General features: G+C 44.5%; 1 protein-coding gene and 1 long non-coding RNA gene across 2 annotated transcripts; one reads left to right on the forward strand and one right to left on the reverse strand.

Moving 5' to 3' along the window:
* Nucleotides 1–3,163: 3,163 nt before the first annotated feature.
* Ftl1l7 (ferritin light chain 1 like 7) lies at nucleotides 3,164–3,970 on the reverse strand. Its single transcript, XM_087601393.1, has one exon. It carries the CDS (start codon nucleotides 3,784–3,786, stop codon nucleotides 3,235–3,237), a length of 552 nt encoding a protein of 183 aa, XP_087457519.1. The 5' UTR covers nucleotides 3,787–3,970; the 3' UTR covers nucleotides 3,164–3,234.
* Nucleotides 3,971–9,033: 5,063 nt separating this feature from the next.
* On the forward strand, nucleotides 9,034–14,685 carry LOC147996924 (uncharacterized). Its single transcript, XR_015655311.1, has 3 exons — nucleotides 9,034–9,174; nucleotides 9,680–9,895; nucleotides 13,974–14,685. It is a non-coding gene; the product is annotated as an uncharacterized LOC147996924 (long non-coding RNA).
* The last annotated feature ends 886 nt before the right edge of the window (nucleotides 14,686–15,571 follow it).

Raw genomic sequence — 15,571 nt, forward strand, 5'->3', positions numbered from 1 at the left:
GTATGTGCAGGTGCCCATGTAGGCCAAAAGAAGGCGGGTGCTGGATTCCCTGGATCTTTAGTAACAAGCAATTGTGAGCCACCCCTTATGAGTGCTGGGATCCAAACCTCGATCCTCTGCAAGAGCAGTTATGTGCTCTTAACCACTGAGCCATCTCTGCAGCCCCCAACCAACTTTATAAAACAATTAAAATATTTGTAAGGAGATCTACTTTAAAAAATTTACTTCCCACAATGTTTCTACAATATACTTTAATGTGTAGTTTTTCTTTATTCTTGAGTATTTCATAGGTGTATACAGGGTGGTGGCTCATGCTTATAATCCCAGCATTTGGGAGGCTGACTGGGAAGGACTCATAGAGTTCCAGGCCTGTGGGCTATAGAATGAGGCCTGGCCTAAAACCACAACACAACAAACCTAACAATAACGATGACAAACCTAAAACCTGTAGCCGTGGTCACTCAGACCTTTAATCCCAACACTCGGGAGACAGAGGTAGGCAGATCTCTATGGGTTCAAGGCTAGCCTGTACATGGAGCCCAGGCTAGTCACATCTACATAGTGAGACCCAAGCAGGATGTGTCATTGCTTGTGAGCAAGGGATAGACTATGAACTTGAGATGCATTATGGGCTTAGGGCATTCTTGAACTTGGGGCGTTCTGTGGGCTTGGGGTGTACTGTGAATGAGATAGATACACTTAGGAGCTTGGGATAGACCATGGGTTTGGTATACTGTGTAATTGAGATGTGCTATGAACTTAAGATAGTCATTTTTGCTTTCCAGCTGCCCTTTCAACTCCATCTTCCTCCCCAGGAACTCAGGACATCACTTCTTTCTTTTCTTTGGTACCCAGAGAAGAGAAAGCCTTCCTATGTTCTGCAGTCAATAGGATCACTCATTAACTCTCTGGCTAGGTAGCTAGAGATGGGCATGCACTGCACCTGGAGTGACAGTGAAGTTCCCAAGCCCTAAGGACCTCAGAAGCTGACAGGGAATACAGTGGGTGCACATGCTCTCTGATGCCAGGTGGGAAAAACCAAGAGCTTGCTCGAAGCCAAGCTAGTGATTTCTTTCACTGGGGATTAGTGATGGCTTTAGGGAGAGGAGTCATTGAGGTTAGCCTTCAAGGATAGACCATGAAGCATGGGCAGGGCACAAAGGCCTGAAAACTGTGGCCTGCTGGGGCTTGGAGGGGCCCCAGTGTTACATGTTAGCATCATTGGGGCATGAAGAACAGGAGCAGGAAACAGAAATGAAGCTGAGGAGGTTGGAGGGAAAGTCTAGTTTTAAACCTGCTTTGGGTACTCTAAAGGATTATAGAATTATAGGCCAAGTGCTTGGGACTCCAGAGTCCCAATTTTCACATTTGGGGAAGTCTGTTTTATGGCACTTCTGGTCTCTGATATCTTTTCCTGTTTGATCAATCACATTTTACTTCTTTGATTGGAACCTAAGGTAAAAAGGATCTCATTCTGGTAGTCCATCAAGGAATAAGGGGAGAGGGGGACATAAGAGAGAAAGAGAGAGGGGGAGGGGAGATATTAACTGAGATCTAGACTCCATGGACTTGGTAAAGGCTGGATTCAGCCAGTCCTGGGGACCACAAGGGGTCAGCCTTGGGTCCTGCAACAGAAAGCAAGAGGTATTTGCCAGTTCTCACCTGAGGACCATTCAGAGGGATTTATTCCCCTTTAATATACTATGGAGTTAGTGGCTTTGAATTTCTTTGCTGCCAAGGGGCCTTTAAAGCCAACAAGCAAGCGTCTCAGGAATGACCCCTGCCAGGCCTGCTTGTTTATAACCCTCAGAGCCACAGTAAAAGGCAAGTTTCCTGCTTGGTGATTGGGGTTGGAGGACTCCAAGGGTGTCCACCCTCCTTTCAGGCCTGGCGTTCTGCTGAGTCTGGGAGGGAGGAGTTGGGTGTGTGGTCTGGGAGAGATACTCCAGGCCTGGATCATGGCTAGGCTGGGTGGGACAAGGGCTTCTGGTAATAGACTTCAGACTGCGGGCATTCAGAGGAATGTGCTGTCGGTACAGCTGTTTCTACTAGAAACTTCCCCACTACTTTCTTCAAGTTTGGAGGGGAAATGGGTTCTAAGCTATCCCATCTTGGGACCCAGGGCCATTGGGAGAAGGCTATAGAGTTGGGGGAGAGCAGACAGATGCCAGGCTCAAGTTAAGAGACCAGGGAGGGCATTCCTTTAAAAGTCTATTTTAGGGCTGGCATAGGAGTCCAGCAGGTAAAGGAACTTACTCACTGCTGATCCCAATGGGTTGAACTGAATCCCCATGATCAACATGGAAAAAGGCAAGAAATGACTCACACAAGCTCTCCTCTGACCTCCATGCATGTACCATGGCGCCACAATAAATATATATTCCCACTTACTCCAATCCTCAACGGAGGCAGTCCATTCTGTTCCCTTCCATAATTGGGCCTTTGCTAAACGTGGGCAGCACAGATTGCCATCAATCTTGCAACTCAACTATTGTTCTCCAACTTTGGTTGCAGAACAGGGTGGCGAGGCAAGAAGTGGGCTGACTTGTGCAAAGTCGCAGATGGCACAACCAGAGTCCCTACACTCTCAGGCACTCAAACTGGAGAGCGTGTCAGGACACTTCAGTTGAAGATGAGTCTTTGATGTAGACCAGAGTCACAGGGAAAGGTCCAGGAGCTATGTGGGCAGCGATGGGCGGCATTTGTTGGGAGACTGCTGGAGGGAACATTTCTTCTGCACTTACGGTGTTTCCTTCCATGTGGAGGACAAGTGAGTGTAACCTTCCCAGCTTCTGTCTTGCCTGGTGTGTCTAGGACAAGGGACTGGGTGTACACTACTCTGTCCCCTTTGTCTCAGGGCGTGAGCTGCTTGCAGGAAGCATGGCCCCAGATGTACTGCACTGTGCATAAGATTTTCTCCACTGGGAGCCTGAGGCTGCTAATGGCTGGCTAGGGATCCCACTAGCCTCTACTTTAGTGCCAGGAAGTGATATTTTGCTGTTAAGCCACAGACTCTTGTATTAGTCCTTTCTCTAATAAAGATCAGTCTTTACAATCTTACTTTTTTTTTTTTTTTGCTATTTCAAAAAGCTTTATTTTTACTTTGTCCAAGACTTGGGAGAGGCTCCAGGGCGGTTACAAAGCTGCCTAGTAGCTTTAGAGGTTCACTCGGGTGGAGGTGCTGAGGCGGTCGGTGCAGAGCAGAGGAGGGAGCCCCTTGGAAGGCACAGAGGCTTAGTCGTGCTTCAGAGTGAGGCGCTCAAAGAGATACTCGCCCAGAGATGCCTGGGCCACGCCAGTCTGCACTGGTTGTGGCCCTGCCACCCTACGGAGGTTGGTCAGGTGGTTGCCCATCTTCTTGATGAGCTTCACCTCCTTATCCAGGAAATGGCTTTCCAAGAAGTCACAGAGGTGAGGGTCTGTGCGGGCAGAGCCCAGGGTGTGCAGATCCAAGAGGGCCTGGTTCAGGTTCTTCTCCAGGGCCAAGGCAGCTTCCATGGCCTCCAGGGTTTTACCCCACTCATCTTGAGATGGCTTCTGCACATCCTGGAAGAGTGCACGGCCCCCGTGTTCGTTCTGCAACTTGAGGAGACGCTCGGCGCCCTCGCGCTTCTCCTCGGCCAATTCGCAGAAGAAGTGGCCTACACCCTCCAAAGCCACGTCATCCCGATCAAAAAGGAAGCCCAGAGAGAGGTAGGTGTAAGAGGCCCGCAGGTGCAAGTTGACCAGGCGGTTCACGGCAGCTTCCACTTCGGTGGAATAATTCTGACGAATCTGAGAGGTCATGGCTGATCCGGAGTATGGAGCTAACCGCGAAGACGGGGCTGGCTGGTCCTAGGAGCCGAAGGCGGCAAGGAGATGTTCCCGGAGGCTGCGACTGGAGAGACTTGTAAGGCGGCTGGAAGTGAATAAAGTGGGAGTCCCCGGGTCTGTTCCGTCCAAACACTGTTGAAGCAAGATACAGATCCTCGGGATCTCCAAAGCACTGCCACAATCTTACTTCTAAAAGGTTAAGATATTAGTCAGAGAAAATAAGCACTCTTGCTGACTAATTTTTAAAAAAAAATTCATTTTATCTATATATCTATGTATCTGTTTATCATCATCATCTATCTGTCTATCTATTTATCTGTCTGTCTATCTTTTTATCTATCTATCTATTTATCTATCTATCTATCTATCTATCATCTCTCTCTCTCTCTCTCTCTGTGTGTGTGTGTGTGTGTGTGTGTGTGTACGCGTGCACACACGCACGCGCGCACATGCATGCAGGTACCTGTGGAGCCCAGGAGAGGCTGACAGATATCCTGGAGCTGGATTTGTTTTCCCAGTCTTTACCTATGCAGGGCTGGGCCTTGAGAAAAGGTCCTGTGACTTCAGGTTTTCCCTCAGTATCCTGAATCCATTCCTTCAGCAGCTCCAGAAGCATGGTGGTTCCTCAGCCTTCCCACCAGCATCTTCACCGCCTCTGACAGAAAGGGAAGAAAATCCCTTTACTTCCCTTCAGAGAACCCACTGGAGGGGGAGCAAGGAGAGACCCCAGCCCAGAGGCATCACTCTGCCTCAGAGTTGATACCCAGAAGGGCGTCCTGTGAAACATCTCTGAGTGTCAGAGCCTGTCTAGGCCTACCTGACCCTTGAGAAAGAACCTGGGATATGGGCAGTGTGAGAAGGGGAGCTTTCCTGGACCCACATGTAAAGCAGCGTTAGGTATCATGTAAACTAAGCAGGTTCAAAAGTTCCATGCCAGATCCAATGCTCTCTCCATTCCGAGCTCTCAGGGGCCACAAGTACTTTCTCTGTTCTGGCAGAGCACTCTCAAATGGGGAGGAGCTCTGTCAGAGGAGTAGTTGACAGTACAAAGCTGTTCCTTTTAATAGTGATAGTTAAGGCCAGGCTCTAGCTGGCAGTTAGTACAAGAACAAGAATGGCAACAGTGTTACTGTGCATCAGGCACCATTCCAGACTCTCCATCTGATAGTCTCATACATGTATATTATGAATTTTTGTCATTTCCATCCCTCCTCCCTCCACCCTGTCTTAGGGTTTCACTGCTGTGAACAGACACCATGACTAAGGTAACTCTTATAAAGGACAGTATTTAATTGGGGCTGGCTTGCAGTTTCAGAGGTTCAGTCCATTATCATCATGGCGGGAAGCATGGCAGTGTGCAGGCAGACATGGTGCTGGAGGAGGGGCTTGAGGGTTCTCTATCTTGGTCTGAAGGCAGCCAGGATTAGACTATACTCCCCAGGCAACCAGGAAGTGAATCTGATTCCACACTGGGTGGAGCTTAGGCATAGGAAACCTCAAAGCCCATCCCCACGGTGACACACTTCCTCCAACAAGGCCACACCTAGTCCAACAAGGCCACACCTCCTAATAGTGCCATTCTCTGTGGGCACCATGTAGTCCAGGCTGGTCTAGAATTCGAAATGTATCCTAGGTTGGCCTTGAACTTCTACTTCAGCCTTGGTGCTGTGATTCAGATGTGTGCAGCCATGCTCAGTTCCTGTAATAGTATGTGGTGCCATAATCTGACGGGTCTCTAGAACGTCCACACGTTACTTCTGTAACCATAGCATATGAAGCAATGGAGTCCCTGACAGTATAACTCACTGCCCAAGGTTACACAGATGGCTGTCGGGAGAACCCTGACTGGAATTATCTGGCTCTAGGTTTAAAGCTCTTGTCACAACACTACATGGCCACTGTTTCCGTTAAACCAAGTCACAAGACATTTTAACTAAAATGTAAGCTTTGGTTTGATTAACTAGAAAGGGCCAGGATTGCTTGTGCTCTTCTGAGAGTACAGGCAGAATATTTTATTGATGAGCTTTAAGCAGGCCCTCTTGGCTTGTCAGGGCAACATAGGATCATGCCCCAAAGGGTAGATAGCCTCTGTGAGCAGTGTCAGGCCTGGGGCAGCTAACAGCACTCTGTGTTTCAGTTCCACATCCTGCCTAGGGAACATGTCTCAGACAAGTGAGAAAACACGACAGTTTTTCTGGATGAGGACAGAAATGAGTTTTTTCCTTGAGGCAAGGCGGCTCCTCTCAGATCACAGATTGTGACAGGGATTTCAGGAAAGGCTCTGAGGGGAGCAGAAAGCTCTAGTGTAAACAACCCTCAGAGAAACAGTAAATCACCCCTTGAAATGTTCTTGGCAGCTGATCATTCACTAACAAAACAACACTGTTCAGTGCAGCCAGTCACCGAAGAGCCAGGACTCCAGAGCCCTGGTGACCCAGGGTCTTTGCTGCTGCAACAGATGCAGGCCCTAGCCTCTGTTGGGAGGAGAGTGCCGTGGATATCATGTCTCCAGGAGAATGTGAGAATGTCCAGAGCTGCCTGGGCCGAGCTCAGCAGTGCCTTGTTCAGTGCTTCCCAACAACTCACACTTGTTCTCACTAGATGGTACAACGGTGGAGCAATTCTGAATTGGGGTTCCTAAGAGTACACAGCTGCTCAAGTGTAGGATCAGGGCAGCTTGCTAGTGGGGTCTGAAGCTATGGGAGTTCTATCTGAGGAAACATTCATTGTGAGCCAGCTCTGTGTCTGGGCTGTGAGAGGAAGTAAAGGACCCATCCTAAGCTGTGCTCCCAACAACTCTGGTGCCAGATCACAGGCGCAGATAATCCCCCAGGCTTAGCTTTGGTCAGTCCATCAACCCAGACCTGAAAATCAATGTCCACCTCTGTCTTCCATGTTTAAGGGGATTCGGGCAAACTGGAAAGTAGTCAGAGAAGAACCATGCAAAGGTTTGAAGCCAGGCCATGCTGACGGGAGAAGGGCTGGGAGCGTGCGGGCACAGGGAAGGAGAGGGGAGTTGGAGGTTGCCTATGTAAATAGGAAGAAGGGAAGGAGAGAATTGTATGTGTGCTTGGCATAGTAGCAGCAAGGATCTGAGTGAAGAAAGAATGTGACTTTTGAGGTCAGAGGGACTTTGGGTTCCCAGGCTTGTCCCTTGATGTTTGTTAGGTGGCAGCGTCACCTGACTGCCTGAGGCTTCAGCACTTATCCAATGAGGTGGAAATGGTTACTCATCAGCATTACCAAGGGGAGAGCACCATCCCACCTTAGCCATCTAAGTGCACTTTCCGTTGTGGTCCGAGGGTGAAAGCTTTGTGAGGGTATCCTTCAGTAGACATAGGCGGGGTCTGGGCTCACCTTGCGACCCACAATCACATCATCTGGCTTTGAAATCTCTCTGCTGTTTGTGCTGCTCAGCGTGTCGACTCTTCTAAAAGATTCTTTTCCTTTTTAGTGCCTTTCATTTCTACTTACATTATCATATTTCCTAATATAAATTATTCAGCTACTTTTTTAATCTTTTATTCTTAAAAAAAGAGAGAAACAACATACGGCATGAATAACTTAGTTCTAACAATGGCATACTTTTAATTTCATAAATTATACTTGCTTACTTGCGAGTGTGGGCAGGCACACATGACTGTGCATGTGGAAGTTAGTGCTGTTCTTCCACAGTGTGGGTCCTGGGGACCAAATGCAGGGTTTCAGGCTTGGCAGCAAGTACCCATCTCTGCTGATCTTTCCCACCGGCCATTACAATGGTCTACTTTTAAAAAATTTCTTTAATTTGTTGAGATTATATTATAATAACATAATTTCCCTGTTCCATTTCCTTCCACCAAACCTCCCCAAATATCCCTTCTTGCTCCATTTTGAATTCATGGCTTCTTTTTTTTCATTAAATGTTGTTACATGCATACATGTATATACTTCTATATTCTTAGATACATCGCGAAGGCCTATTGTAGGTCAGAGGCTGAGAGTTAATTTAGTAATTTGATTAATTGATTCATGACCTAATGGTGGAACAAGAAGATACATATGTACCTGCATTAAATAGGCTATTGTAGTAGTTACTTTTCTTATTGCCATATAAAATACCTTACAAAAGCAATTTAGGGAAGAAGGGGCATATTCTGACTCCAGTCTGAGCATGCACTTCACCATAGGATGCAAGGCATGTCGGGGGTGGGGTGGGGGTGAAATGGGGGTAGGGTGGGGCGGGGAGTTGAGGCAGCTGGCCACATTGCCTTGCATCAGGAAGCAGCAAGATGAACGCTGGTACTCAGCTGCTTTTCTCTCTTTGTATTCAATCTGGGGCCCCAGCCACTGAATGCTGTCACTCAGGTTTGGGGGTGGGGCTTCTTTGCTTCTCAGTTTAACCTTTCTGCATGCAGCCTCAGAGACATGCTCCCAGGTGTGATTCTAAGTCCTATCATGTTGGCAATCAAGACTGAACATTGCGATTATGGGTTTTTCTTCTCTTTCCTTCCTTTACTCCTCAGGTCTTGCAAACCATCATTTTTATACCCTCATATGTGGTAGAAAGTCTTGGTATCTACATTAACAATGGTATTTCATAAACATACAAGATATTAAAAATCATTATAACTCTAACAAACAAAATTTCTTTTTTTATTAAATATTTTCTTTATTTACATTTAAAGAAACTGTATTTTAAAAAGGGAACATGAAAATTTCCTAACACTATTCTCTAATAATCTATATTTCATTGGTGTCTGTTTTAACAACTATATCTTCACTCATTTAATTAACTTGTATTTTCTCCTTTTATTTTCATTAACATGACTATAGCTTTTGAAAAGAGAATTATACGAATTCTAGGTTTAGAAATATAAAAATTAAAAGAATAAACCCCAAAAGGCCACAGACCCAGGGCTAAGCCCTGCAGCCAGGACTAGCAGGCCATAAAGATAAAGGAGCACAAGAAACACTGTCCAGGCAGGACTGACAAGCCATAAAGAAAAGGAATGCAGGAACCAGCCTGAGTTAATGGGACTGATTCATGGGACATCTGACAGGAAGACATCTCCCCCCAGCTCACTCAGGGCCATCCTCCAGACCCTGATAAGCCCCTGACTTCTAACACGTACTCTTTCTGCTTTGTTCTCACTGCTATGTTTGAATGAGCCAATTGTATGTAACCACGCCAAAACCCCCTAGCCTTCTCTATATAACCCTCTGACTTTTGAGTTTCGGGGCCGACACCTCTGTCTCCTGCGCGGGATACGTGTCGGCCCGGAGATCTCTGTAATAGGTCTCCGTAATAAACCTCGCCTTTGCTTATTACATCCAAAATGGTCTCTCTGTGTCTGGGGTCCGCGATTTCCCAAGACTTGAGTAAGGGTCTCTCTGCGTGGGATTTTTCACTTTCTCAATCTATATATTTTAAAAAATAACTCTTTGAATCATTTTGCATATTATTTTTTAGTCTTTTATTTATTTCTTCCCTAATCTTTGTAATTACTTGCACTGTTTTTGGTTTGCATTTAGTTTCTCAGTTCCCTAAAGCCTTGCAGTCCAATGTGAGATTATTTATGTGAAGTCTCTTTGATATTTTTTCTCCATTTTTTATTAACTTAGGTATTTTTTATTTACATTTCAATTGTTATTCCCTTTCCCGGTTTCCGGACCAACATCCCCATAACCCCCCCTCCCCTTCTATATAGGACAAACAAAATGACTTAGTAGATTATCCTTTCCCCTCCTCCATCTCAGTGCTACCAGTACCAAGTCTCTCTTCCTATGTCATGGCTCCCTTCCTATGATGTCATGGCCCCTATGAGATTTTGCACCCCCATCCTTTCTCAATACCTAATTTTTTATATCATGGTTTCTTTGCTAGCTTTTTAGGGTTTACCCACATTTACACCACTGTTCTACTCCTAAGTACGCCCCAAAGACTTCAACTCCTACCACAAGAACACTTGGATGTCTATGGCTGCTGCTCTGTTCACCATGGCAGGATATGGAAGCAACCTGGATACCCGTCAACAGATGAATGGATCATGAGGTGGGCGAGCATGATGAAGAGAGAAAAACGAAATCGTGAAATTTGCAGGTAAATGGGTAGACTGGAAAGTGTAATATTAAGTGAGGTGACCCGATTTTAGAAAGACCAAGACCCATGTTCCCCCTCATGGGTAGAACCGAGCTACCTTGCTTTTGCAACCAGAGTGTATGCTGATTGCAGTGATGAAGTTGCCCGATGACGCTTCTCTCAGCAAGGATCCCGTTGTTAGCAACTGGGATCTATGTCTCTTTTTTCCATGTTGAGAATACAAGCTCCGGATGACATCAGGACAATTATAGCTTCATCCCATGTTATGCACACAGTAGTCTCGGAATTGCAGTGGGAGTCCCCTGTAGCAATGTGACAGCCCAATACAGCTTCAGATTTCTCTTTATTTTTAATTAAAAAGTATGTCTAAAGTCATTTGGAATAGTTCACTCATCCAAAATTAAACGTGGATGGGGTGTTCATGCCACTTGACTTTCAATTTTAGGGATTGCCCTTTGAAGTTTGGTTTTTGTTTTATGATGATGTGAAATACTTAACCATATCAAAAGCCAAGGCTAAAATGTGAATGCTATTTGCAAAATGTCATTTCTATTTCTGCTCTCTCCACCTGATTCTCTTTCCTCTAGGGGTGATCATTTAGACTCTGTTTCTGTAGTCTATCCCTGCCATAATTGGCATTTTGTCACAGGCAGTCTAATACAATGAACAGGCACTAGTAATTCATGCCAGGAGTGGCCACTAGGGGCAATAATGAGAATGATGAGACCCATGGAAAAGAGAAATGGAAGACAAACATAAAGACCAATTATTTTTTTTTAACTTTGAAAAAAGTATTACTTTGCTTTTTTTAAATTTTAATTTTCTTGGATATTTTATGTATTTACATTTCAAATTTTATTTCCTTCTCCCCCTCATCCATACCCCTTCCCCTTCCCCCTGCCTCTATGAGGATGCTTCCACTCCTACCTACGCACTCCCACCTCAAAGCCCTGGCATTACCCTACACTGGGGAAATGAGCCTTCACAGGACCAAGGACTTTCCCCCTATTGATGCTGGACAATGCCATTCTCTGCTATGTGGCTGGAGTCATGGGTCCCTCTAAGTGTACTCATTGGTTAATGGTTTAGTCCCTGGGAATGCTGGTGGGGTATGATTGGTTGATATTGTTGTTCTTCCTATGGTGTTGTAAACCCCTTCAGCTCCTTCGGTCCTTTCTCTAACTCCTCCGTTGGGGTTCCCTTGTTCAGTCCAATGGTTGGCTGCAAGCATCCTCATCTGATTCAGTAGGGCTCTGGCAGAGCTTCCCAGGAGACACCCATATCTGGCTCCTGTCGGCAAGTACTTCTTGGTATCAGCAATAGTGACTGTGTTTGGTGGGGCAGTCTCTGGATGACCTATTCTTCAGTCCCTGCTCCACTCTTTGTCCCTGTATTTCCTCCAGTGAATATTTTGTTCTCCCTTCTAAGAAGGACTGAAGCATCCACATTTTGGTCTTTCTTCTTCTTGGGCTTCATATGATGTGTGAATTTTTTCTTAGGTATTCCAAGATTTTGGGCTAAAATCCATTTATCAGTGAGTGCATACCATGTGTGTTCTTTTGTGACTGAGTTATCTCATTCAGGATGATATTTTTTAGTTCCATCCATTTGCCTAAGAATTTCATGAAGTCATCATTTATAATAGCTGAGCTAATACTCTATTGTGTAAATGTACCACATTTTCTGTATCCATTCCTCTGTTGAAGGACATTTAGGTTCTTTCCAGCTTCTGGCTATTATAAATAAGGCTGCTATGAACATAGTGGAGCATGTGTCCTTATACATTGGAGGATCTTTTGGGTGTATGCCCAGGAGTGGTGTAGCTGGGTCCTCAGGTAGTACTATGTCCAATTTTCTGAGGAACCTCCAGACTGATTTCCAGAATGGTTGTACCAGTTTGCATTCCCACCAACAGTGGAGGAGTGTTCCTCTTTCTCCACATCCTCTCCAGCATCTATTGTCACCTGAGTTTTTAATCTTAGCCATTCTGACTGGTGTGAGGTGGAATTTCAGAGTTGTTTTGATTTGCATTTCCCTGATGACTAAGGATGTTGAACATTTCTTTAGGTGCTTCTCAGCCATTTGGTATTCCTTAGTTGAGAATTCTTTGTTTAGCTCTGTACCTCATGTTTTAATAGGATTATTTGATTCCCTGGAGTCTAACCTCTTGAGTTCATTGTATATACTAGCTATTAGACCTCTATTGAATGTGGGATGGGTAAAGACCTATTCCTAATCTGTTGGTTTCCATTTTGTCCTATTGACAGTGTCATTTGCCTTACAGAAGCTTTGCAATTTTATGAGGTCCCATTTGTTGATTCTTGATCTTAGAGTATAAGCCATTGGTGTTCTGTTCAGGAAATTTTCCCCTGTGCCTATGTGCTTGAGGCTCTTCCCCACTTTCTCTTCTATTAATATATCTGGCTTTATGTGGAGGTTTTTGATCCACTTGGACTTGAGCTTTGTACAAAGAGATAAGAATGGGTCAATTTGCATTCTTCTACATGCTGACCTCCAGTTGAACCAGCACCATTTGTTGAAAATGTTGTCTTTTTTTTCCTTTGGATAGTTTTAGCCCCTTTGTCAAAGATCAAGTGACCAGAGGTGTGTGGGTTCCTTTCTGGGTCTTCAATTCTATTCCATTAATCTACCTGCCTGTTTCTGTACTAATACCATGCAGCTTTTTTTTTTTAAATCATGATTCCTCTGTAATACAGCTTGAGGTTAGGGATGGTGATTCCCCCAGAAGTTCTTTTATTGTTGAAAATAGTTTTCACTATCCTGGGGTTTTTTGCTTTTCCAAATGAATTTGCAAATTTGCTCTTTCTAATTCTATGAAGAATTGAGTTGGAATTTTGGTGGGGATTGTGTTGAATCTGTAGATTGCTTTCAGCAAGATGGTCATTTTTTACTATATTAAAACTTACTATATAATCCTGCCATCCATGAGCATGGGAGGTCTTTCCATCTTCTGAGATCTTTGATTTCTTTCTTCAAAGACTTAAAGTTCTAGTCATACAGATCTTTCACTTGCTTGGTTAGAGTCACACCAAGGTACTTTCTATTATTGGTGGCAATTGTGAAGGGTGTCATTTCCCTAATTTCTTTCTCAGCCTGTTAAGACCAATGTTACACAGTTGGTTGTGAAGAGCAGTGGGGGCTCAAGCCTACAAAACATCTTTGAGAGTTGAGATCCTAAGGAGGACCCCAACCTCTATATGGCTGAGGGCATTGCTCCTTGGCTCTGGGCTCTTCTATTGGCCAAGGTTGCTCCAGGGGCTGTTCCTGCTTTGTACTTCTAGGTGCACTGAGGGTTAAAGTGGTCCTTAACCATAGCCAGGACTTCTCAGAGGATATGTCAAGAGAGAAGCAGTGTGGATGGGACCAGAGCTGGTCAGAATGCAGAGGGGATCAGCTGATTGTGCAGCAGTAGCTGAATGGAACTTTGAAACACAAGAGTCTATCATGTCCTCCACTATTGTACCCGTGGGCTTGCCTTGTGTAGTGTTGGTATCACTGCACACAGCATGCACAGCTGAGGGAGACTGCTGGTGAGAGCTTTTCCCCAGCAGCCTGTACAGCCCTTCTGGGAACTGTGAGGGCTAAACACTAGGGAGGAACTAGGGTACATGATGTTCTGTCCCATGAAACAAAAACAAATACAAAATCAGGCAAACAAACCCCCAATGCAAGGACTAGCCTCATTCATTACTTTTTTTTTTAAATGTAGATGGGATCCTGACTTAGAAGATGAACAAAAATGTAATGTTCCTTGATATTGCCAAATTTCCCCCAAGGGACCCCAATCTTTCCATTCCCACCAGAGGGGTAGAAGAGTGCCATCCGCCCCACCCCCTGCCCCAGTCTTACCAAGAAAATTGATTGTCAAACTTCTGGATTTTTGCAGTTGGGTTATGAGACATGAAGTTCCCATGGAATTTTAATCTTCATTTTTCTTCTGCTGAGCAAGGGGATAATCTTTTATTTTTGCAACTGAGATGAGCCTGCTCCTCCTACTTTTTGGCATTTACTTTGATCCCTAATTTTATCTGGGCTTTTTTTTTTTTTTGCTTTGCAGGGTCAACCATCAGGGGTCGTCATCAGGGGCATTTAGAGACACTTGGCTTTGACTTTGGCCTTGCTCACTGGGCCTTAGAAGGTGGAGATCATCCCCAAGGATCAACCCCGAGGGTGCTGGTCCTCACTTTCTGTCCTTAAGACGTCTCTCCTGGTGCTCATCCATGTGATACCGGACAGGCTCACCCAGGAGTCTCTGTGCTTCTCCTGTCTCTGCCTCCCATAACCGTGCTGTGGTTACAGATGTGCGAGCTTGGCTGACTTTTCCATGGGTTCCAGCCTCAGGTCATGTTTTAGCCACCCAGCTGTTTTACCTCCCCAAACCCCTTTTTTAGAACTCTGAGATGAGACTATAGATGATTGTCTTGACATACTTCCTTTTCTTTAGTGTAGGATTTGGTATAAGTCTATCTCCTGGGGCTTCTGTAGTTATATCCCACAAAATTTGATATATTTTATTTCCATTTTCATTAAGTTCAATGGGCTTTAAATATTTTGAACCTTTCTCTTTGATTCGTGGATGATTTAGAAATAGATGATTTAATGTCCACTTGACTAAAGATTTTTGCTATCGATTTAAAATTTTATTACAATGTAGTAATAGAACACATTCCATGTGGCTTAAGGTGGGGGGGAATCTGTCTTGGTACATGTCCCACAGGTACTAGAGAAGAATGTTTACTGATATTGGTAAATAAATATTCTACAGATGATCCATTTGGTTGAGTCTTCATAATCTTTGTTTTTCTATGATTTTTCTGAGCACTTGTTCTATAAATTGCCAAGAATAAGATATTGAAATCTCCAACTATAATCTTGTATTTAAGATAGGCCTGGTGGCATGTGTCTGAGAAGATGCCTGAGCTAGGATGATAGCAACTTTGAGGGTAGCCTGGGCTACACAGGAAGATCCATCCATGCAAAAAGAATCTTGGAATTGTCTATTTCTCCTTTCTTCTTTCTCTTCTTCCTCTTGCTTAGGATCTGAATAACACTTAAAATCCATTTGCTTAGCATCTGAATAACACTTAAAATCCATTTGCTTTCGTCTTATACTGACATTATACACGGTGTCTTTTACAGGTGTCATATGTGTAGGGCATTTCTAAAAATCTATTTTGATAATCTGTGTCTTTAAATGGATTTATTTAGACTGTTTAAGACAACACTTAATGTAATTATTGATGTTAAAATGTTCTGCTTTTTTTAAAAATTCTTTATCTTTTTTCTCTAGTTTCTTTTTTCTTCCATTTTGTTAAAAATTAAACACTTTGCATTCTGTTTTGGTTTATCTAGAGATTTTTAAATTTATTTTCTGGGTGTATTTTATTTGGCTGTGTGTGTGAGCCTGCTTGTAGGCACATGCCTGTGTGGAGGCCAGAGGTCAACACCAGATGCTTTCCTCTATGGCTTCCTACATCATTATTGAGATTGGGTCTTTCACTGAGCCTTAGCTTACTAGACCAGCTGGCCAACATGTCCCTACGATCTGTCTGTCATAGTCCCCAGCCCCCTGCACGGGGAGATGTGCACTGCCATGCCTGGCTTCTGGTACTTGAGACCACATGTATGTCCTCAGGGTGGTGTAGCAAGCACTTT

This window comes from Rattus norvegicus, chromosome 1 (assembly GCF_021556685.1).
Source record: "Rattus norvegicus strain SHRSP/BbbUtx chromosome 1, alternate assembly SHRSP_T2T, whole genome shotgun sequence".
Classification (NCBI taxonomy): domain Eukaryota; kingdom Metazoa; phylum Chordata; class Mammalia; order Rodentia; family Muridae; genus Rattus; species Rattus norvegicus.

Bases quoted from the DNA above. Each gene is read 5' to 3' on its own strand.
- Ftl1l7 (XM_087601393.1), bottom strand. From the start codon at position 3,786: ATGACCTCTCAGATTCGTCAGAATTATTCCACCGAAGTGGAAGCTGCC.